Below are 16,707 nucleotides of genomic sequence, written 5' to 3' on the forward strand. Positions count from 1 at the left end.
AACTTCCTTGTTATTTATAATTATTATTATTAAAATTTTGATAAGATTTAATTGTTCAACTTCCAGAGAAATGCAGTTTTCAGTACCCTTATAATTCCCAGAGAGAAAAAAAACTAAGAAACAAAGCTCAAACCTAAAGAAAAAGAAAATTCGAAGGTGATTGATGTAAGTAATCAAGACTTAGATGTGTTTGTTTATTAAACCAATCCAGACCAGTGAAAATCTTTCAGGTTTCGAGTGCACATCTCAATATCAAATTTAATTAAAAATAATCCAACTATATTTCAGCAGTTTTTTTTACTGAAAAGTATTTTATAATTGATATTTTGACACTTTACATTTATGTAGTATAATTCTCAAAGAAAAAATGCTCAAGCCTACATTTTGGCAAAGCATAGGTTTATATTTGCTAAGTAATTATCATCCCTTGTGAATATAATTTGCAAAGTTTTATTTCTTGGGTGATTTTCCTACTCTTTCTCTGATTTTACTAGTACAGCCTGTTGTACCCATCCTTTTATGACATAATAGCGTATGATGTGAACAACTAATAAAGCTCAGTTTTGAAACTAACTACTGACAATACTTAAAACCATTGGATAGATCAGTTTATGATCTATTTATGCCAATGTAGAGCGAATATAAAGTTACGTGTGAATTAGTTAACAGCTTTTTAAGAAAGTGAAAAGACCTAGCTCCTGCAGAGAACAACAATAAAATCTAGTGGGAAGTTTAGAAGACTTAAAAATAAACCATACATCTTGGAAATTTGTTTTTGTATCTTTAATTTTTTTCCTGAAAATGTTTTTGTGTTTAATTATATTTGTTTGAAGGATATAGAACTGTTCTTGAATGAAAAGACATCAGGTTAGCCTAGCTAGAGCGAGAGAGTAAGGTAGTTGGCAGCAAAATGTTCTGACTCAAACCCATATTTGTTAAATATTATTGTTAAGTTTATCATATACAAACAACATTTGTAAATAAAAGAACTTATAATTTGTTAGAAAGAAAGTATATTTATTATATATAAAAGTATATTGTTAACAAAAATATTTTTATCTAGTCTAACCCAATGCCATTTGAAAGGTCATGTGCTAAATCACTGAATCTTTGTTAGTTTTTGGGGTGTTTTTATGACTTATAGATAAAGTACCAAAAGAAATATGTAAATGAATTTCAATCAACTTGAATCTGATTGGATATATAAAGTGGAACTCTTTTTGATCAACATTAAACAAATTGAAATTTTAGGATGAAAGGAAGTTTGTTTTTTTTTTTCAAAACTGTCACAGTAAACTTTTGAAAATTTAATAACATAAAAACTGGTTGTAAAAGTAATTCAATTTTTTTACCTTTTTTTAATCTGAAACTGAGGAGTAATACAGGACATTTTAACAGTACTTTCAGATGTTTCTTGATTTAGTAAAACATAATCTGATTAGTACTTTCATCTGACAGGTTTTAATAACTTTGACCAGGTTATCGAAGTGATTCTGAGTGTAGGAAACTTGTAAGTTTGAAGTTGATAGTTTTTTATTGATTTATTTCTAGTGTATTAAAAATGTGCTGTTATATTAAATAATATTACAAAATGGAAATTGTAGTAATACACATGTAATATTATAGCACAATGAAAATATTTTGAATTGTATCATTCTTTACTGGCCCAAAATGGGTCAGTATTAGACTAGTAAATTACTACACAAAGAATTATTTTTTTCAAAATACATGTCCAGGGAGGAAAAACTTATTTAGAAAAAAGTTTTGAATAACTGTTCTTCATCAAGTTTAATATGGGAATGAATGACAGTTGTAAGTTTCAAAAGCAGTGAGTTCTTGTGTAAGTGTATGACTGTTCATAAACAATATATGCTTAACAATAGAGAGAAGTATTAAAATAAAACAATGTGATACAAGTTGAACAATATAGTAGATATACAGGAAGAATTTTTTTTATAATCGTATGTAACAATTTAGCAGTAGATTCCATTCAAAGAGGCAAAAGTGTAACATACATATACAGCTATTACAAATGAAGGTATAACAGGGTAATGAATTATTTTAAAGAATGTTTCATTCAAATTGGGGGAAATTTTGTACTTAAATTTAATATAAATGCTGTTCTAAGATTTCATGTTGTAATCTATCTTGTGGAGCATGTATTAAAGCTAAGGCTCGTGTCTTCAGTTTAAGTGACTTGGGAAAATAGTCTTTGTTACCTTTATGACAAGACATAGGTGCTTGTGACACCCATCCCTTGATTGTCGTGATGTCTCTCCAATATATATGTAAAAACCCACAACTATTGCAGTGGATACAATAGATGGTGCACTGTGATGTACAAGTGAAGTGACACACAATTTGGTACATGTAATTTTGTGGGATAAGGTTGTTGCATCGTCAGTATACTTGCTGTGCTAACATGATGTTGTAACTTGGAGTGAATCAGTCATTTAAATTCCTGTCACATTCGAAAGGTATAAGAGGAAGGTTTATAAAAATATTTGACCATTATATAGTGATGTGATTTAATCTCATACATGATCTAACATCTTGCACATGTTACTACTAAATGTTTTAGACTATAAATCATGCCCAACTATAACAATTTGTATCTTGGTATATTTTTCTATAATATTAAGTTTGAAATCTGTACGATCAAGATGGGACTTTGTGTCTTTTTTTTATCTGTTTGTATTGCTAAGTTTGAAATCTGCATGATACAGACAGGACTTTGTATTTTTCTTATATCTGTTTATAATAGTAAACCATTAATTAATTAATGACATACAAGTAAAAGGTAAACAATCTTATCAACATTATATAGTATATACTGATAAACAGTATTAGAAATAATTAGGGAAACAGCTAGTATGTAACGTAAATATTATGAGATTGCTCTCCCACTATTGTTTGTAATTTAGTGAACTGCACCAAAATACAGTCACATGTTGACAGTTTACATACGCTGTGATTGGCTATCAACTGATCACACAGCATAACACCATGAAAGTACTATTCTTAGCAGCAGCTTGATGATGGTAGTCATGGCTCTCAGGACAGAAATGCCACTTGACAGACCTGTAGAAATCAGTTTTGTTTGGTTAAGTCTATTCCATATTAGAAATTGAAGCAACATTTTTTATTTCAGTAGGAGCTGTTTGAAAACTGTAAAGACAATATGTGAAACTAGTACTGTTAATAATAGAAGCAGTAAAACTGGAAAGCCCAAACTCTTAAAAAGTGATGTTAAGTAACTTAAGGCATGTTCTTTATGTAAGACAAAACAATCCAATAGAGATCTTATCAATGACTAGTTCCAAATACAGGTGTGAACATTACCTTCAGAGTAGTAACTATACATATTAGCACAAGTGACCTCAATAGATATACAAGTGCTTAATTAAAAACCACCACTTACTAAAGATAACCAAATAATTGAAATGGGCATCAGACTTCAAACAGTGGGATGAGAAAAACTGGAAGAGTATATTCTTAATAGATAAATTCGAATTTGTTTGTTTCAGTCAGTGACATTTTATTTTAATGGCAGAGATTTTACAGTCATCATACAACACCTACAGTGAAGCATGCTAGGGCACCAGTACAAGTTTGGGATACATTTCAGCCAGTGGTCTGTGTTTAAGATGCACACACAATTGATGGCACCTTAACTGCTGATAAGTACAATCAGATTGTTATCCATCATTCTCTGAGAAACATCACCTGCAGGGCAGAGAATCATTTTCTGGCAAAATAGAGTGACCTTCAATATGCAGCAAATGTGATGAAACAATACCTGGAAGAAAAAGGACCAAAGGAACGTGTGCAACCATGGCTTGGCTTGTAAAATGTCCTTATATGAATATTGTTATTAAGGCTGTATGGACTTGTATGGAAACTAAGTAGGTCAAATGGCAACCACACACCTTGGCTGAATTATGAGGAGTAATACAGGACTTTTAGAACAATACTTTTAGAATAACACGTTGATAATCTTATGATAGTTTGAAGAAAGCAACCTGCACTCCTCTAGTTAAAACAAATACAAAATATTATTGCACTGTACAACTTTTTAACTTTGTTATTTTGTATTTTCCATAATAACGTATTGTACTAATGATTCATTGACTATTTAGTTGCAGTTATACATTGTTTGTAACTCCTTTGTGTGTATCACTCGTGTGTTTCTATAATTAGCTTCAATACTGTAAAGTTATATTTGGTACACTAGGATCAAGTTTATTGATGCCAATTTCTAATAAATCCAGGAATGAGTATTGAGATAGTAGGCTTTATTAAAGTTTGGTCAAAAGATGTAAACGTCAACAGTTTGTTGCTTAGACAAGATCTCAAACTCGTGATTTCCTTTTTTTTTTCGTAGTATAAATCTGGCGTGTACATTCGTAAAGGATAAAATGCATTTTTAGTTATATTTACTGAACTTACTTTATATTTATTTCAAATTAAAATCGTCATGCCCAAGTATTGCTAAAACATTTCATTATTTGATGTTTCTTATCATATTAACAAATGTGTAAGAAATGCAAAAATTACTTTGATAGGATTCTCTATCTAAGAAACTAGCAGCTTATATAGATAGTAATTTTCCGATCAATGATTAAAACTCTTGGGCTTGAGAATCACATTATTTTCCAAATTAATTTGTAGATGTTTCTTATTTTAATATTTCAAAATTCAAGATACCGAAAAATAATTTATAAAATACTTTTCTTCATCTATAGGTGTGTTTGTGTGTGTGTGTTGTTTTTTTTTCGACCCTTTATTCCTGGCATAGCTTGGTGGTTCGGAAGCTCGACACGCTATCTTTGGGTTCGAGTCCCATCATCAAACATGCCCTTTCAACCTTGAGGGGGGCGTTCGTTTAGAGTAGTCCAAGAGTTGGTGGTGAGTGGTGTTGTCTAGCTTTTTTCCCCTCTAGTCGATCACTAGGACAGGCTAACACAGATAATCCTCGAGTAGTTTTGCACGAAATTCAACAAGCAAGAAAATGGACGATCCTCTGATTGTATCTTTGGGTAAAATGTGATCTGGCTGGAATTTCTCCAAAGAAAGCTGCTGAAAATAAATTCTGTTCGCAAAATGTATACTGGAAATTAATAAATGTTTCGTTCAACAAATTGTACGATACCTTTTAACTATTATGTGCAAAATTAAAAGTCGTTCTAATAGTCAAATTTATTAGTCTTTTAATATCATCCATTAACAATGGAAAAGAAACTAATATAACTTATTGATTTTTTTTTCCCAATATCTGAAAGCAAGACAGCCATCTGTAGTTGTAGGAAGCATGTGAAACACGTTTTATATGCATAGTACCAAAGTTATACAATTCCACATCAAGTTACATTAAGCAAATGTCTGTATGATAACCCAACAACTTTTTATGTTACTAGACTCCGCTGGCTGTACTGTACGTAACTAACTGAAAAAAGCTTTGTACAAAAAGAACATTTGTTCAAAACAGTAAAATACTTTAAAAAATGATCATTTTAATGTCATATTATACATTCTCGAGTGAAAACTATATATACACATATATTTCCTAGAAATTATGAGTGAAAATAAAGAGGAATGGATAACAATATGTGAAACACACTATATCTGCTATATCCAGTGTCGACGAAGTCTTTCGCCAGTACCAGGGCTCGTTAGGTCTGCTGGAATACGATAGACACGCTATTTATATAATTATCAAATTGCATGAACAACCACTGTTATGGTGTGAATTAGTTTTTATAAGAGTCGTTTTCAAAATCAGAATTAGGGTAATGATTGATAACACAATATTATTTAATTATACAACTATCTCGAAATTAATCAAGACTCACCGTGTTTCTCATTAGTAGTATTCACTCCTGTTGTAACTTCAAGTATCATATTTAATTCAACATTGAGCTTGATGTCAATAATAAACATGAAAGATGACAATAGAAAACAAAACAAAAATTATATACTGATGATTTTATTTACATTCGTGTTGTGAAAGATAAAACCTAGTGTTACTTCTCAAACATGAAAATATCAAATTTAAATTACTTAATATATTACCATTATAATATACTAATGTTCGCTAAGAGATATTGCCACCAAATCTTTAATTCTTCAGTTTTTATTATTTGCAGAATTCCCCAAATCATAGTCGGTTTGCAGTTTCTTGAGCTCGTGATTTTGCGTCATCATATTTAAAATGTTTTCCATTTGTTGTTGTCACCATGCAGGTTTTGAAATTCTGCACTTTTCAGTGTCTTCGTGGTTTGAGCCTTAAAATCTTGTAACATCTCTACTTTATAATGGTACTGTAGTCTATAGCCTTTTGCACTAAAATGATCAAATATGTTACGAGTTAGATTTACCTCTACAGCAGCTATCAACCATTGTGGCTGACTGACTATCTTGGAATCCACTTCACTTTAAATGCATTAAAATTTTAATAGATAAGACCATAACTTAGCAGATAAATAATTTTCTCTTTTCAACTATTATACAGCAAACACCTTAGTTTTACAGTCTCGTTTTTTAAGGAGGCAACTTCTATTCTAAGTTTCAAATTTTCCTGTTCTAGGTAAGCGGCCCTGATGCCAATTTCGTATTCTTTTGCTCTTCTAGCATTTCGTGACCTCTTCGCAGCTTCATTGTTTTTTCGTCTTCTCTCCCAGTAGGCATCGTCCTTCTGTTCTTCTGTTAAAGACCGGCTTCTTTTTCGGAAGTTGGACTGGCCGAGTGGCTCTGTCGGTGTTGATGCGCCAGAATCACTTGAAACTGTATAATTGATTGCTGTAGTTTTACTGTTATCCAAACTTCCGTCTAAGCTAACGTCAGATGTTGAGTTCGTACCAGTAGCTGTAGCAATAGTCGTAGTTCCTGTAGTTATCGAGGACGCGACCATTGAATAAGTGCTTGTGTCAGTTCTAGCAACTTCCGAAGAATCGGTGTTTGTGTTTACAGCCTCGGAATTTGAAAGTTCCGAAGCTACGACTGTAGCAGAACACTCACTTTGTGAGCTAGATTTTACTTCAAAATTGTCGCTCTGTCCTGTATTCTGTGGCGGTGAACTGGACCTTTGACAATCCTGCATATTATATATTTTTAACATCTGCTGTCTGAATTGAAGATAGGCTTGTTCGGAGGCGCCTGAAAGAAATGGTTTATGGGCCACAGCGTCAGCAGTTAGTGGGGAGTGGAAAGGATAATTGTAATATCCCTGAATAGACGACACACTCAGAGGATTTGGGGGATAAGCCCTGGATTGTCTGGAGAATTTCTTGTGTTTTTTGTATTCCACAGTAGAGTTGGGTAAGACCAAAGGGGTAGCCGTATTTATGTCTGATAAGGATATTTCAGAAGATAACAAATTGTTCAGAGAAGCAGACTGATCTTTCATTGCTGGTAAGTGTTCCATAAGCTTCCGTTCTTCGTTGGATTGGAAATGTGAAGATGGGTTCATCTTGTGGTTACGCTCTAGATTGGCAGCTGAAGGAGCAAATGACTCGGCACCTTTTAGTTGTTCAGCTGTTCTGTTTTGTCCGGTTTGAATCGGGGTGTCGCTGAAACTGCGGCCTTGAGCCTCAAATATAGAAGACAACTTATTACGAGTTCTAACGTTCTTTGTGGAAAAATCCAACGGCTGATCAGGGTCCATAGCACGCTGAAGACTGCTTGTTGGTTGGTTAGAAATCAGGAATTCTTTGGGGAATCCACATTCCGAAGGCACCAACGGCAGGTAAGGCGGGACGTGGTCTGTGCTTGTCATGAGTACTGCGCGAGAGTTGATTACAACGGGCGAAAGAACGGTGTTATAAAACTGGAAAACACAAGAAGTAGGCATTTGTTATGTTTTATGTATTAAGTATTCCGGTTAACAGAATCTTTTAAACAAACTCTAGAGTTTATGAACCAGGAAAAATATACATGTAGCAAAATCGCTACAGGCGGCAATATAATGTCAGTATTCCACTGTCTGTGCTACAAATATCGACCATAACGTCATATAAATTTTCCACGCCTAAAATAAGTGCACTCAACTTCATAGCTTCACATTCGTTTTACTATAGATCTAACAGTAATACCACTTCTCCATTAAGCCCCTCCCAGCTCTTAACACGCAGGTGACGTCTGAATCAACCGTTACTGAGTGTGATTTGTTATTGTGAGGTATCTAAAAAAAAAACACGTTTAATGCAAGAAGAATGCGCCGAGACTGAGAGCGTTTTGATATAATTAATTTTTATTACTCTCCTATACTTCAAAGATATGAAAATGTTACTTCTCAAATGTAAGGATTTCCCGATATAAATCACGTAAAACCTCGTAGAGGGCGTTGTTAGGAAAGCATGGGGTGAGAAAAGTGTTGGTCACTAAGTATTTCTTCAGCAAGTTTGGGCAAAAATTCGATTGAGCTAGAAGATTACGTGTACACATTCGGATACCCAATCGATGAAAATTTCGGATACTAAAGATACGGCCAATGGTACAATATTCATCTTGTATTTAGTTTTTGGATGAGCATCCTTTGTATTGTTAACTAACGTTAAATGTCTAAGCCACTAAACACATGTGTGTACATTTGGAATTAAATGAAAAACCTTTAAATGTAGGCCTATTACGAAAATAAAATAATTTTAGCCACATACACACATCTAAGACATTTTAATAGGTTTGAGGGTTACAGAATTGTTCAATAAAGTTGAAAATGTTTAGGTTTCTAACGTTATAGTTTTGATGGAAGAGTTGGCTAACGGGCATTACAGTTAATGTTGTAACATAAACATACCAGTTAAGAATTTGTTTTTAATTCACAAACTTAGTTTCCTTTATTTTATAATACATGTTTTAATTTTCTATTCAAACGAAAGAATGGCAAGCGAATTAGAAAGCTATTGCCAAATAATAAAACCAGGCTAGTCCATCAATACATTTGCTCTTATCTTAGCATACGCTAATGTAGTTGGAGCCTGGGACACTGTCATTGAGATGTGATACTACAATGTAATTCGAATCTGGACAGCATGATTAATATATAATGCTACAATGTAGTTTGAATCTGGAACAGTATCATTGAGATCTGATGCTACGATGTAGTTTGAATCTGGGACGGTATCATTGAGATGTTATTCTATAATGTAGTTCGAGCCTGGGACGCTATCATTGAGATGTGATCCTATAATATAGTTCGAAATCTGTACAGTATCATTAAGATATGATGCTACAGCGTAGTTCGAGTCTGGGACGCTATCATTGAGATGTGATCCTATAATGTAGTTCGAATCTGGACAGTATCATTAAGATATGATGCTACAGTGTAGTTTGAATCTGGGACATTATCATTGAGATGTGATCCTATAATGTACCTCGAATCTGGGACAGTATCATTGAGATGTGATACTAAAATGTAATACGAATCTGGACAGTATTATTAATATATAATGCTACAATGTAGTTCGAATTTGGGACAGTATCATTGAGATGTGATGCTACGATGTAGTTTGAATCTGGGACGATATCATTGAGATGTGATGCTACAATATAATTCGAATCTGGGACACTATCATTGAGATGTGATGCTACAATGTTGTTCGAGTCTGGGACACTATCATTAAGATGTGATCCTACAATGTAGTTTGAATCTGGGACACTATCGTTGAGATAAATATATAACGAGTTAATCATTACATTAATTGTCAAATAAACGGTCTTATTCTGAGTTTGAACTGCATAGATATTACAGTTTTCACAGTAATTAAACACTGGTAACAAATTGAACTGAATGAAGTATTACCATACCGAGTCAAACCTAGTTAAAATGATTAAGCTAAATCATAAAACTTAATGCAATAACCTATGCCACCGTAGACTAAATAACTCAACTTCTATGAGTTTATTAAAATATGGTAACATAACACAGTAGGTTATTTCTGAAAGAATTACTCAAGTGAAAAGCAGTCTAATCTTACCGTTTCAAGAATATATTTTATTCCAATGGCCCGAGAATTTGAGGACAGCTTAATATTACCAATGATCCTGAATCCGTCACTTCCAACGCAATAGTCGCAATGCTATAGTTGGTCAAATTGTCCCCTGGTCTATCTTTTTCTTCTGAATTGAAAACATTCACGTAATTAGTTGTCGCCAACCAATCATATTGTACCCTTGGTCACTTGGTTCGGTTCTCTGTCATCGTCACACTCTCACGAGAATATGTGGAAGAAGGGTTACATAGGGTCATTTCAGCCGTGCCTGTCCATTTCCTCAAGCTGAACGTATGGTATTTCTCTTTAAGACCAATATTTTTCCCCACCCCTCTTCCTGTCTGCAAACCAAGAAAGTAAAAATATTGCCAAAACAGTGTTTATGGTTTCAATAATTAAAAAAGAAGAAAATCTTGCTCTATACAGTCTAAGAAAGTGCATAATATATAAAATCTAAACAACTAAATTTAGAGTACTAAACTACTTGTTTGAAAATAAACCAAGGGACACTTAATCACAGTGAATGTAGGTTACCCGTGGCTTACTTTTTTCTCCTTTTCTGGGAAGTCTGATTTTCGATAAATAATATCAACGCCTGAACTTCAGTATAAGCAGTATTTAACTCTCATATTACCGACTTTTTTTTATATACTGTTCAGTACCGATGGGATTCACGTATTGCATCGTATTGAGTAATTTTATGTTTATGCCTGTTACAACACTGCGTATATAGAACTGATCAAACAAATTGGGTGAAATCACTTATTCTATGTAAAAATACATAATAGGGTTAATTATTTGCATTATTGTCAATATTTTTATTAGGAACCTTATAAACAATAACATCCTGAACTCACAAACAATTTGGCGCATACTTAGTTTAAAAAATGTTAAAAATCCGATGGGTCCGTACGGACCCAAATATTAATCCTAGGTTTAATACTCTTATATAAATTGGGGCTCATTTTCGCTGTTTCCCGTTATTTTCTTTGAAGTATGAGATTAAACTTTTGAATAATTGTTAACACTAATGAAATTTTGATCAGATTCGAAAGGTGTGGTCAACTGTGTTTTATTTTAAAAATTTAGGAATACACAATCAGAGAAGAAAAAAAAATTCTTGAGGAATATATATATATCCCGAATGTTTTGACAAATGTGTAATAATCATAGTTTATAAGAAGATTCAAGATTATTGTCTGACGAAAGCACTTTTTTATCAATTTTTTATTATTATATATATATATATATTTGTCTGATCGTACACTGTACTGATGTAATGATTTTGGAGAAAAAAATAACCAAAAGAAATGGTAAAGTATATTTAACATTGCTTAAGTTGAAGAGTATATATAGTTCCACCCGTGGTTACGTATAACAAAACACTTCAATATTAAACTCTTCAGGGTTTTCTCTCCTTTATTACTTTCTTCGACCAAGATAAACAGAAGTGTCTATTGTTCTAGTGATTTGTTTATATATATATATATAGAGAGAGAGAGAGTGATAATTTCGATCATTGAAATTGTCAAAGTACTTGTTGTTTGTTATTAAGCACAAAGCTACACAAAGGGCTAGCTGTGATCTACACACCACGGGTATCGAAACCCGGTTTCTGGCAGTATAAGTCCGTAGACATACCACTGTGCCACTGGGGGGGGGGGGTCAAAGTACTTAGTATGAACATTGATCTTGTTTGATTTCTGGTTTGTAAGCCCACACCATTATTTGAATATTCACCTATTAACAGTAAGTCCGAAATAAGAGGAATTTTGTTAATCATTTCTTTCGTATATGTATAAACTTATTTTTAGGGTGATACTAGGAATTTGTCACAAGTTAAACACATAGATTATTATAATAGAAAGCTGTATCGTTGATATGTTCTTACAATCATTAAGCCTTATGACTTGATAGAATTGTGGTTATGGAAACCACTGGTGTTTTCAAGTATGTTTATTAGAATTGACTAAAATCTAATTAAGTACATATGAAATTATGCAGATCGTGGTTTGATAATACTTTCTTTATATAAAACTCTCGTTTTAACTACATTACAAAAATATAGGTTGGGTATAATAAGGATAAATTACGATATAAAAAGTCCATTTAAAAAAATCAGTTTATTTGCGATAGAGTGCGCTTTTAGCGGTATATGTTTATTTTAGTGCAGAAACTCAATGTCCACCGTGGGTAATCGAACTCTGGATTTTGACGTTGTAAGTCCGTCAACTTTTCAGAGGCTCATTGGGGGACCAGTAGTATATGATTTTAGTTTGTGTTCGTGAATAGTTATGAATAAAGAAGCACAGTTATATATAATAATGTTTCTTTCCAGCAATAAGAATAGCTGGAAGATCCCCCCCCTCCCCTTAATAAATGACGTTACGCCACATAACTAGCCATGCTTAGTGGTTGTTGTCAATCTTTATCACATTACTGCTTTCACCACCTAACATATAAGGTGGTCTATTTTTAGAAACACTTTGGTTTTCTCACCGCTCAAGTTCAAGGTGAAGGATATCGAAACTCGAATTCGAGTTCCAAATAGACAGATAAACAAGTCGTGAATGGTATACCGTGGGAACTAAACAGTTCTATATTTAGAATATTGTGAAAGTGGAGAAATAAGAAGTGTGACGTCATTAATATTAGGCATTACAACTGCACTTTGGCTGTTGTACAATATCTGAATTGAGTTTTTTTTACATCGTTATATATAAAACGTCTGTCTTTGTACTTGTTTAAATAAAGGTTTAAAAATGAGATTGCCTGCAGTCACAAGATACGTTAAAATATTCACTCAGTAATTCACTATATAAAGATAAAAATCTTGAGACTGTGCCATTGTATATCATTACATATTGGTTTCTTTTAACAATTATATTATTTAAATATTCATCCTTCTTAATTCACCTGTGAAGAAAGATGATCTAGCCTCCGAAAGTGCTCGGGTCATCATCTCTATTATTTCATATCCCTTGAAAAAAAGAAAGTAATCTTTTGAAAGTGTACGAGTTTTTGTTGTTTTTTTATGATTTATCTCCTATCTTTTCTTAATATCGTAAGTGTATCTCTACAGTTTCAGATCACCAGAGCTACTTCTAAAGCTGACAACAATATGGTGAAGTAGTAACATAACATACAACTCACGTTTCTAAGTGACTGATTTTTGTATGGACACTAATAACAATTAGATAAAAAGTCATGCAAATTGTTATAGTGAAATTATTAAAATATTTGTTTATTTGTACTGTTGTTAAGCGCAAAGCTATCAATGGGCTAGCTGTGCTTTGCCCACCACAGGCATCGAAATCCGGTTTCTAACTTCAGACTTCCAGCTGAGCCACTGGGGGGAGGGGGGGAGGTATTGAAGGAAGTAAAGCAAAATAAGTAAATAAAACTTGGATAATCAGACAAATTTTATTTTCTTCCAGGTCGAAAAATGTGACACTGACCGTTTCAAAGATATGGTGATTTAAGATGTTGACCTTTACTTCTTTCGCCTCATTATTATGCAATACCATTAAGATAATCGTACACTGAACTCAGAAATGACCACTAGGGTTAACAGGAACTAATAAGATACAAAAGGTGAATGACCCAACACCCAGCTGTGGTAATAATACATATACACGGGTTATTTGTTTCGACTTTGCCTAAGATTACAACGCACAGAATACAATAAAACCAGGATAGTACTGAGTCAGACCTGAAGTTAGTCACGTATGAAGGAAATATGTAAAACGTGACGGTTTATACCATGCACGTCGAATGTTAATTTTGTGTAACAAGTAATTGTTGTATAGTTGTAAACAGAGAAATTAATATTCGATTGTAGAATTCCACATCTCATGTTAAATTAAACAATGTAAGTATTAAAACTGTAAATGACTTAAGCTTGGCTATCTAAACCTGATCAAAACGCTATATATATATGGGAAATTCGAAGGATTGTGGCTGGTATGTTTGATAGTCTCGTTCGTTTCTTGTTTCAATATCGCTGTTTGGAACAGACCTCATTTTATTTCATTATAACGCGGTATCTCATTAACAGAAAAGGTTCACTTTTCGTTCTAGAAACATTCATTAACCAATTTTACCTATGCAGGTAGAGGATATAATATTTTAAACGAAAACTATATATGTGTAGGATTTTAAACAATATGTAAGAAAATTGTATTTTCCAAAATAAATCGACACCTGTGTTCTTTGACGCCATTTTATTGCTTCATCACAACCTCTGAAATAAAATCATCTGTCGTTATAAAACATTAAATCACATAATTTGAACGTTATTGTAGCCATGGGCGTCCTCGGGGGAAGGGGGCAGGAGGGGGCACTTGTCCTCCCCTCTCTGGAAAATGAGAAACATAATTCTTTTTTTTTTTTCATTCGACATATATATATGAATTTTTTATTAGATTCACAATTTCACACTACTTTGCCCCTCCCTGAATAAAATCACTGCGGACTCCCATGGATTTTATAGTCGAATATATTTATGTGTGTGTGTATTCCTGTGATATAATTTCATAATATTGTATTTCCTTACAGCAGCGATTCTCAATCAGAGGTTCTCGGACCGAGGGTGGTGTTCGGGCTTTCTTCGAGTGGTCCATGGAAAGTTTGTATAATTACGGAAATGATGAGATAGCACTGTATAGATCCCATTGTGGTGGTTCAACGAGATTAAAAAATTAAGTGGTCCAAAAAAATAACGCAGTTATAAATCAAAATGGGAACTGTGTACAAGAAGTCAGTAAAATCAACATACCTCGTGGTCCACAAAAAGTGCTTGAACCTAATTTTTAACTCTTATATATATATTTTATAGAAATGATTTAGCACTTTTTAGGCCTCATCCTTAACTGATTTTAAGCTGTCTTTTAAACAAAAACAAACACGCCAACAAGGTCCAGTGAGAAGCCATTAACATAAGTTTTCCCAGTCATTTGAATAACTGAAGATTAAGGTGCTTCATAATTCCAATCCTTCCAACACAAATTATTTCAGTTCTTGTATCAATAAATAGCAAGTTTTTCTTCTCTACAAGCAGGAAATAAATTGTCAAAATTGTATTGACCGAGTCTCAGAAATACATCTTTCCGCGCAGAAGCTACTAGGATCCTTTCAACTATATTTTCGAAGTTGTTATTGTTTTTACAAAATGTTCCCAGTTTGAGTATCACCAAGTCTAAAATACTAACAATTCCTCTAAAACACCTGTGTTTCAACATTTATATCACAGTGTACAACCAGAGGCGTCGCTGGCACACGGTGCCCGTGCCCCGATTCTAGTTGACAGTATCCCGAATCCCAAGTTGGTGTCTTGAAAAATCAAAAACCATGATCGATATCCTCCTGAAATGCCGAAAATTCCCGCTGCTATGGGCCCGAGCCCCGAATATTTTGAGCACTTAGCGACACATCTGTGTACAACACTAATTCGTTAGATTACAAATTCTAATAAGTTATAGGTTTCGTTGTCAAGCGCAAAGCTACACAATGGGCTATATTTGTTATACCCACCGCCGATATTGAAACACGAATTTTAGCGTTAAAAGCCCTCAGACTTACCGCTGAGTCACCAGGGCGGGAGCAGATATATTTAACAATCTTGCTAATTGCATATTTCATATTAATTTTAAAAAATATGTTCATTTACGCTTCATTCTCAATTTCTGTAGTCGATGTAACATGCTCCACTTCGATATTTCCACCAAGATACATCTACAGTGTGTATATTAATTTCCAGTGCTGCCAAAGCGTTTTTAAGACAGTAAAACACCATTACACAATAACAACAGTCATTTAATTGACAAAAATATAATTTCTATTGTTTAACAAGAAGCTACGTCACTGTCATATGCACGTATTGTATTTTTGAATACTTAAATTGTCAAGTTAGTTAAGTCATAAAGTAAAAGAAAGTAATAAAGCATAACTTCTATAATTCTGATTATTTTAAATATGTAAAACGCATAAAAGCTATCATCTAATAACGTATCGAGATGAAGTAATAAACCTGACGGGAAAGAAGCTGGTGTATTGGAAGTAGAACCACATATCAAGATGAAGTAATAAACCAGACGGGAAACAAGCTGGTGTATCGGAAGTAGAACCACATATCGAGATGAAGTAATAAACCTGACGGGAAACTAGCTGGTGTATCGAAAGTAGAACCACATATCGAGATGAAGTAATAAACCTTACGAGAAACAAGCTGATGTATCGGAAGTAGAGAACCACTTATCGAGATGAAGTAATAAACCTTACGAGAAACAAGCTGGTGTATCGGAAGTAGAACCACATATCGAGATGAAGTAATAAACCTTACGAGAAACAAGCTGGTGTATCGGAAGTAGAGCCACATATCGAGATGATGTAATAAACCTTACGAGAAACAAGCTGGTGTATCGGAAGTAGAGCCACATATCGAAATGATGTAATAAACCTTACGAGAAACAACCTGGTGTATCGGAAGTAGAGCCACATATCGAGATGATGTAATAAACCTGACGGGAAACAAGCTGGTGTATCGGAAGTAGAACCACATATCGAGATGAAGTAATAAACCAGACGGGAAACAAGCTGGTGTATCGGAAGCAGAACCACATATCGAGATGAAGTAATAAACCTGACGGGAAACAAAATGATATATCAGAAGTAGAACCACATATGGAGATGAAATAATAAACCTGACAGGAAACAAGCT

At 33.6% G+C, this 16,707-nt stretch overlaps 1 protein-coding gene across 1 annotated transcript; it reads right to left on the bottom strand.

Annotated features, from left to right (window-relative positions):
- Nucleotides 1-6,496: 6,496 nt before the first annotated feature.
- On the bottom strand, nt 6,497-10,307 carry LOC106462684. Its single transcript, XM_013922631.2, has 2 exons — nt 9,975-10,307; nt 6,497-7,825 (listed from the first exon to the last, which is right to left on the bottom strand). The coding sequence occupies exon 2, from the start codon at nt 7,772-7,774 to the stop codon at nt 6,497-6,499; it is 1,278 nt and encodes a 425-aa protein (XP_013778085.2). The 5' UTR covers nt 7,775-7,825; nt 9,975-10,307.
- Nucleotides 10,308-16,707: the final 6,400 nt, after the last annotated feature.

This window comes from Limulus polyphemus, unplaced genomic scaffold (assembly GCF_000517525.1).
Source record: "Limulus polyphemus unplaced genomic scaffold, Limulus_polyphemus-2.1.2 Scaffold1225, whole genome shotgun sequence".
Classification (NCBI taxonomy): Eukaryota; Metazoa; Arthropoda; class Merostomata; order Xiphosura; family Limulidae; genus Limulus; species Limulus polyphemus.

Coding starts and splice junctions, on each gene's coding strand:
- LOC106462684 (XM_013922631.2), bottom strand. CDS start 7,774: ATGACAAGCACAGACCACGTCCCGCCTTACCTGCCGTTGGTGCCTTCG.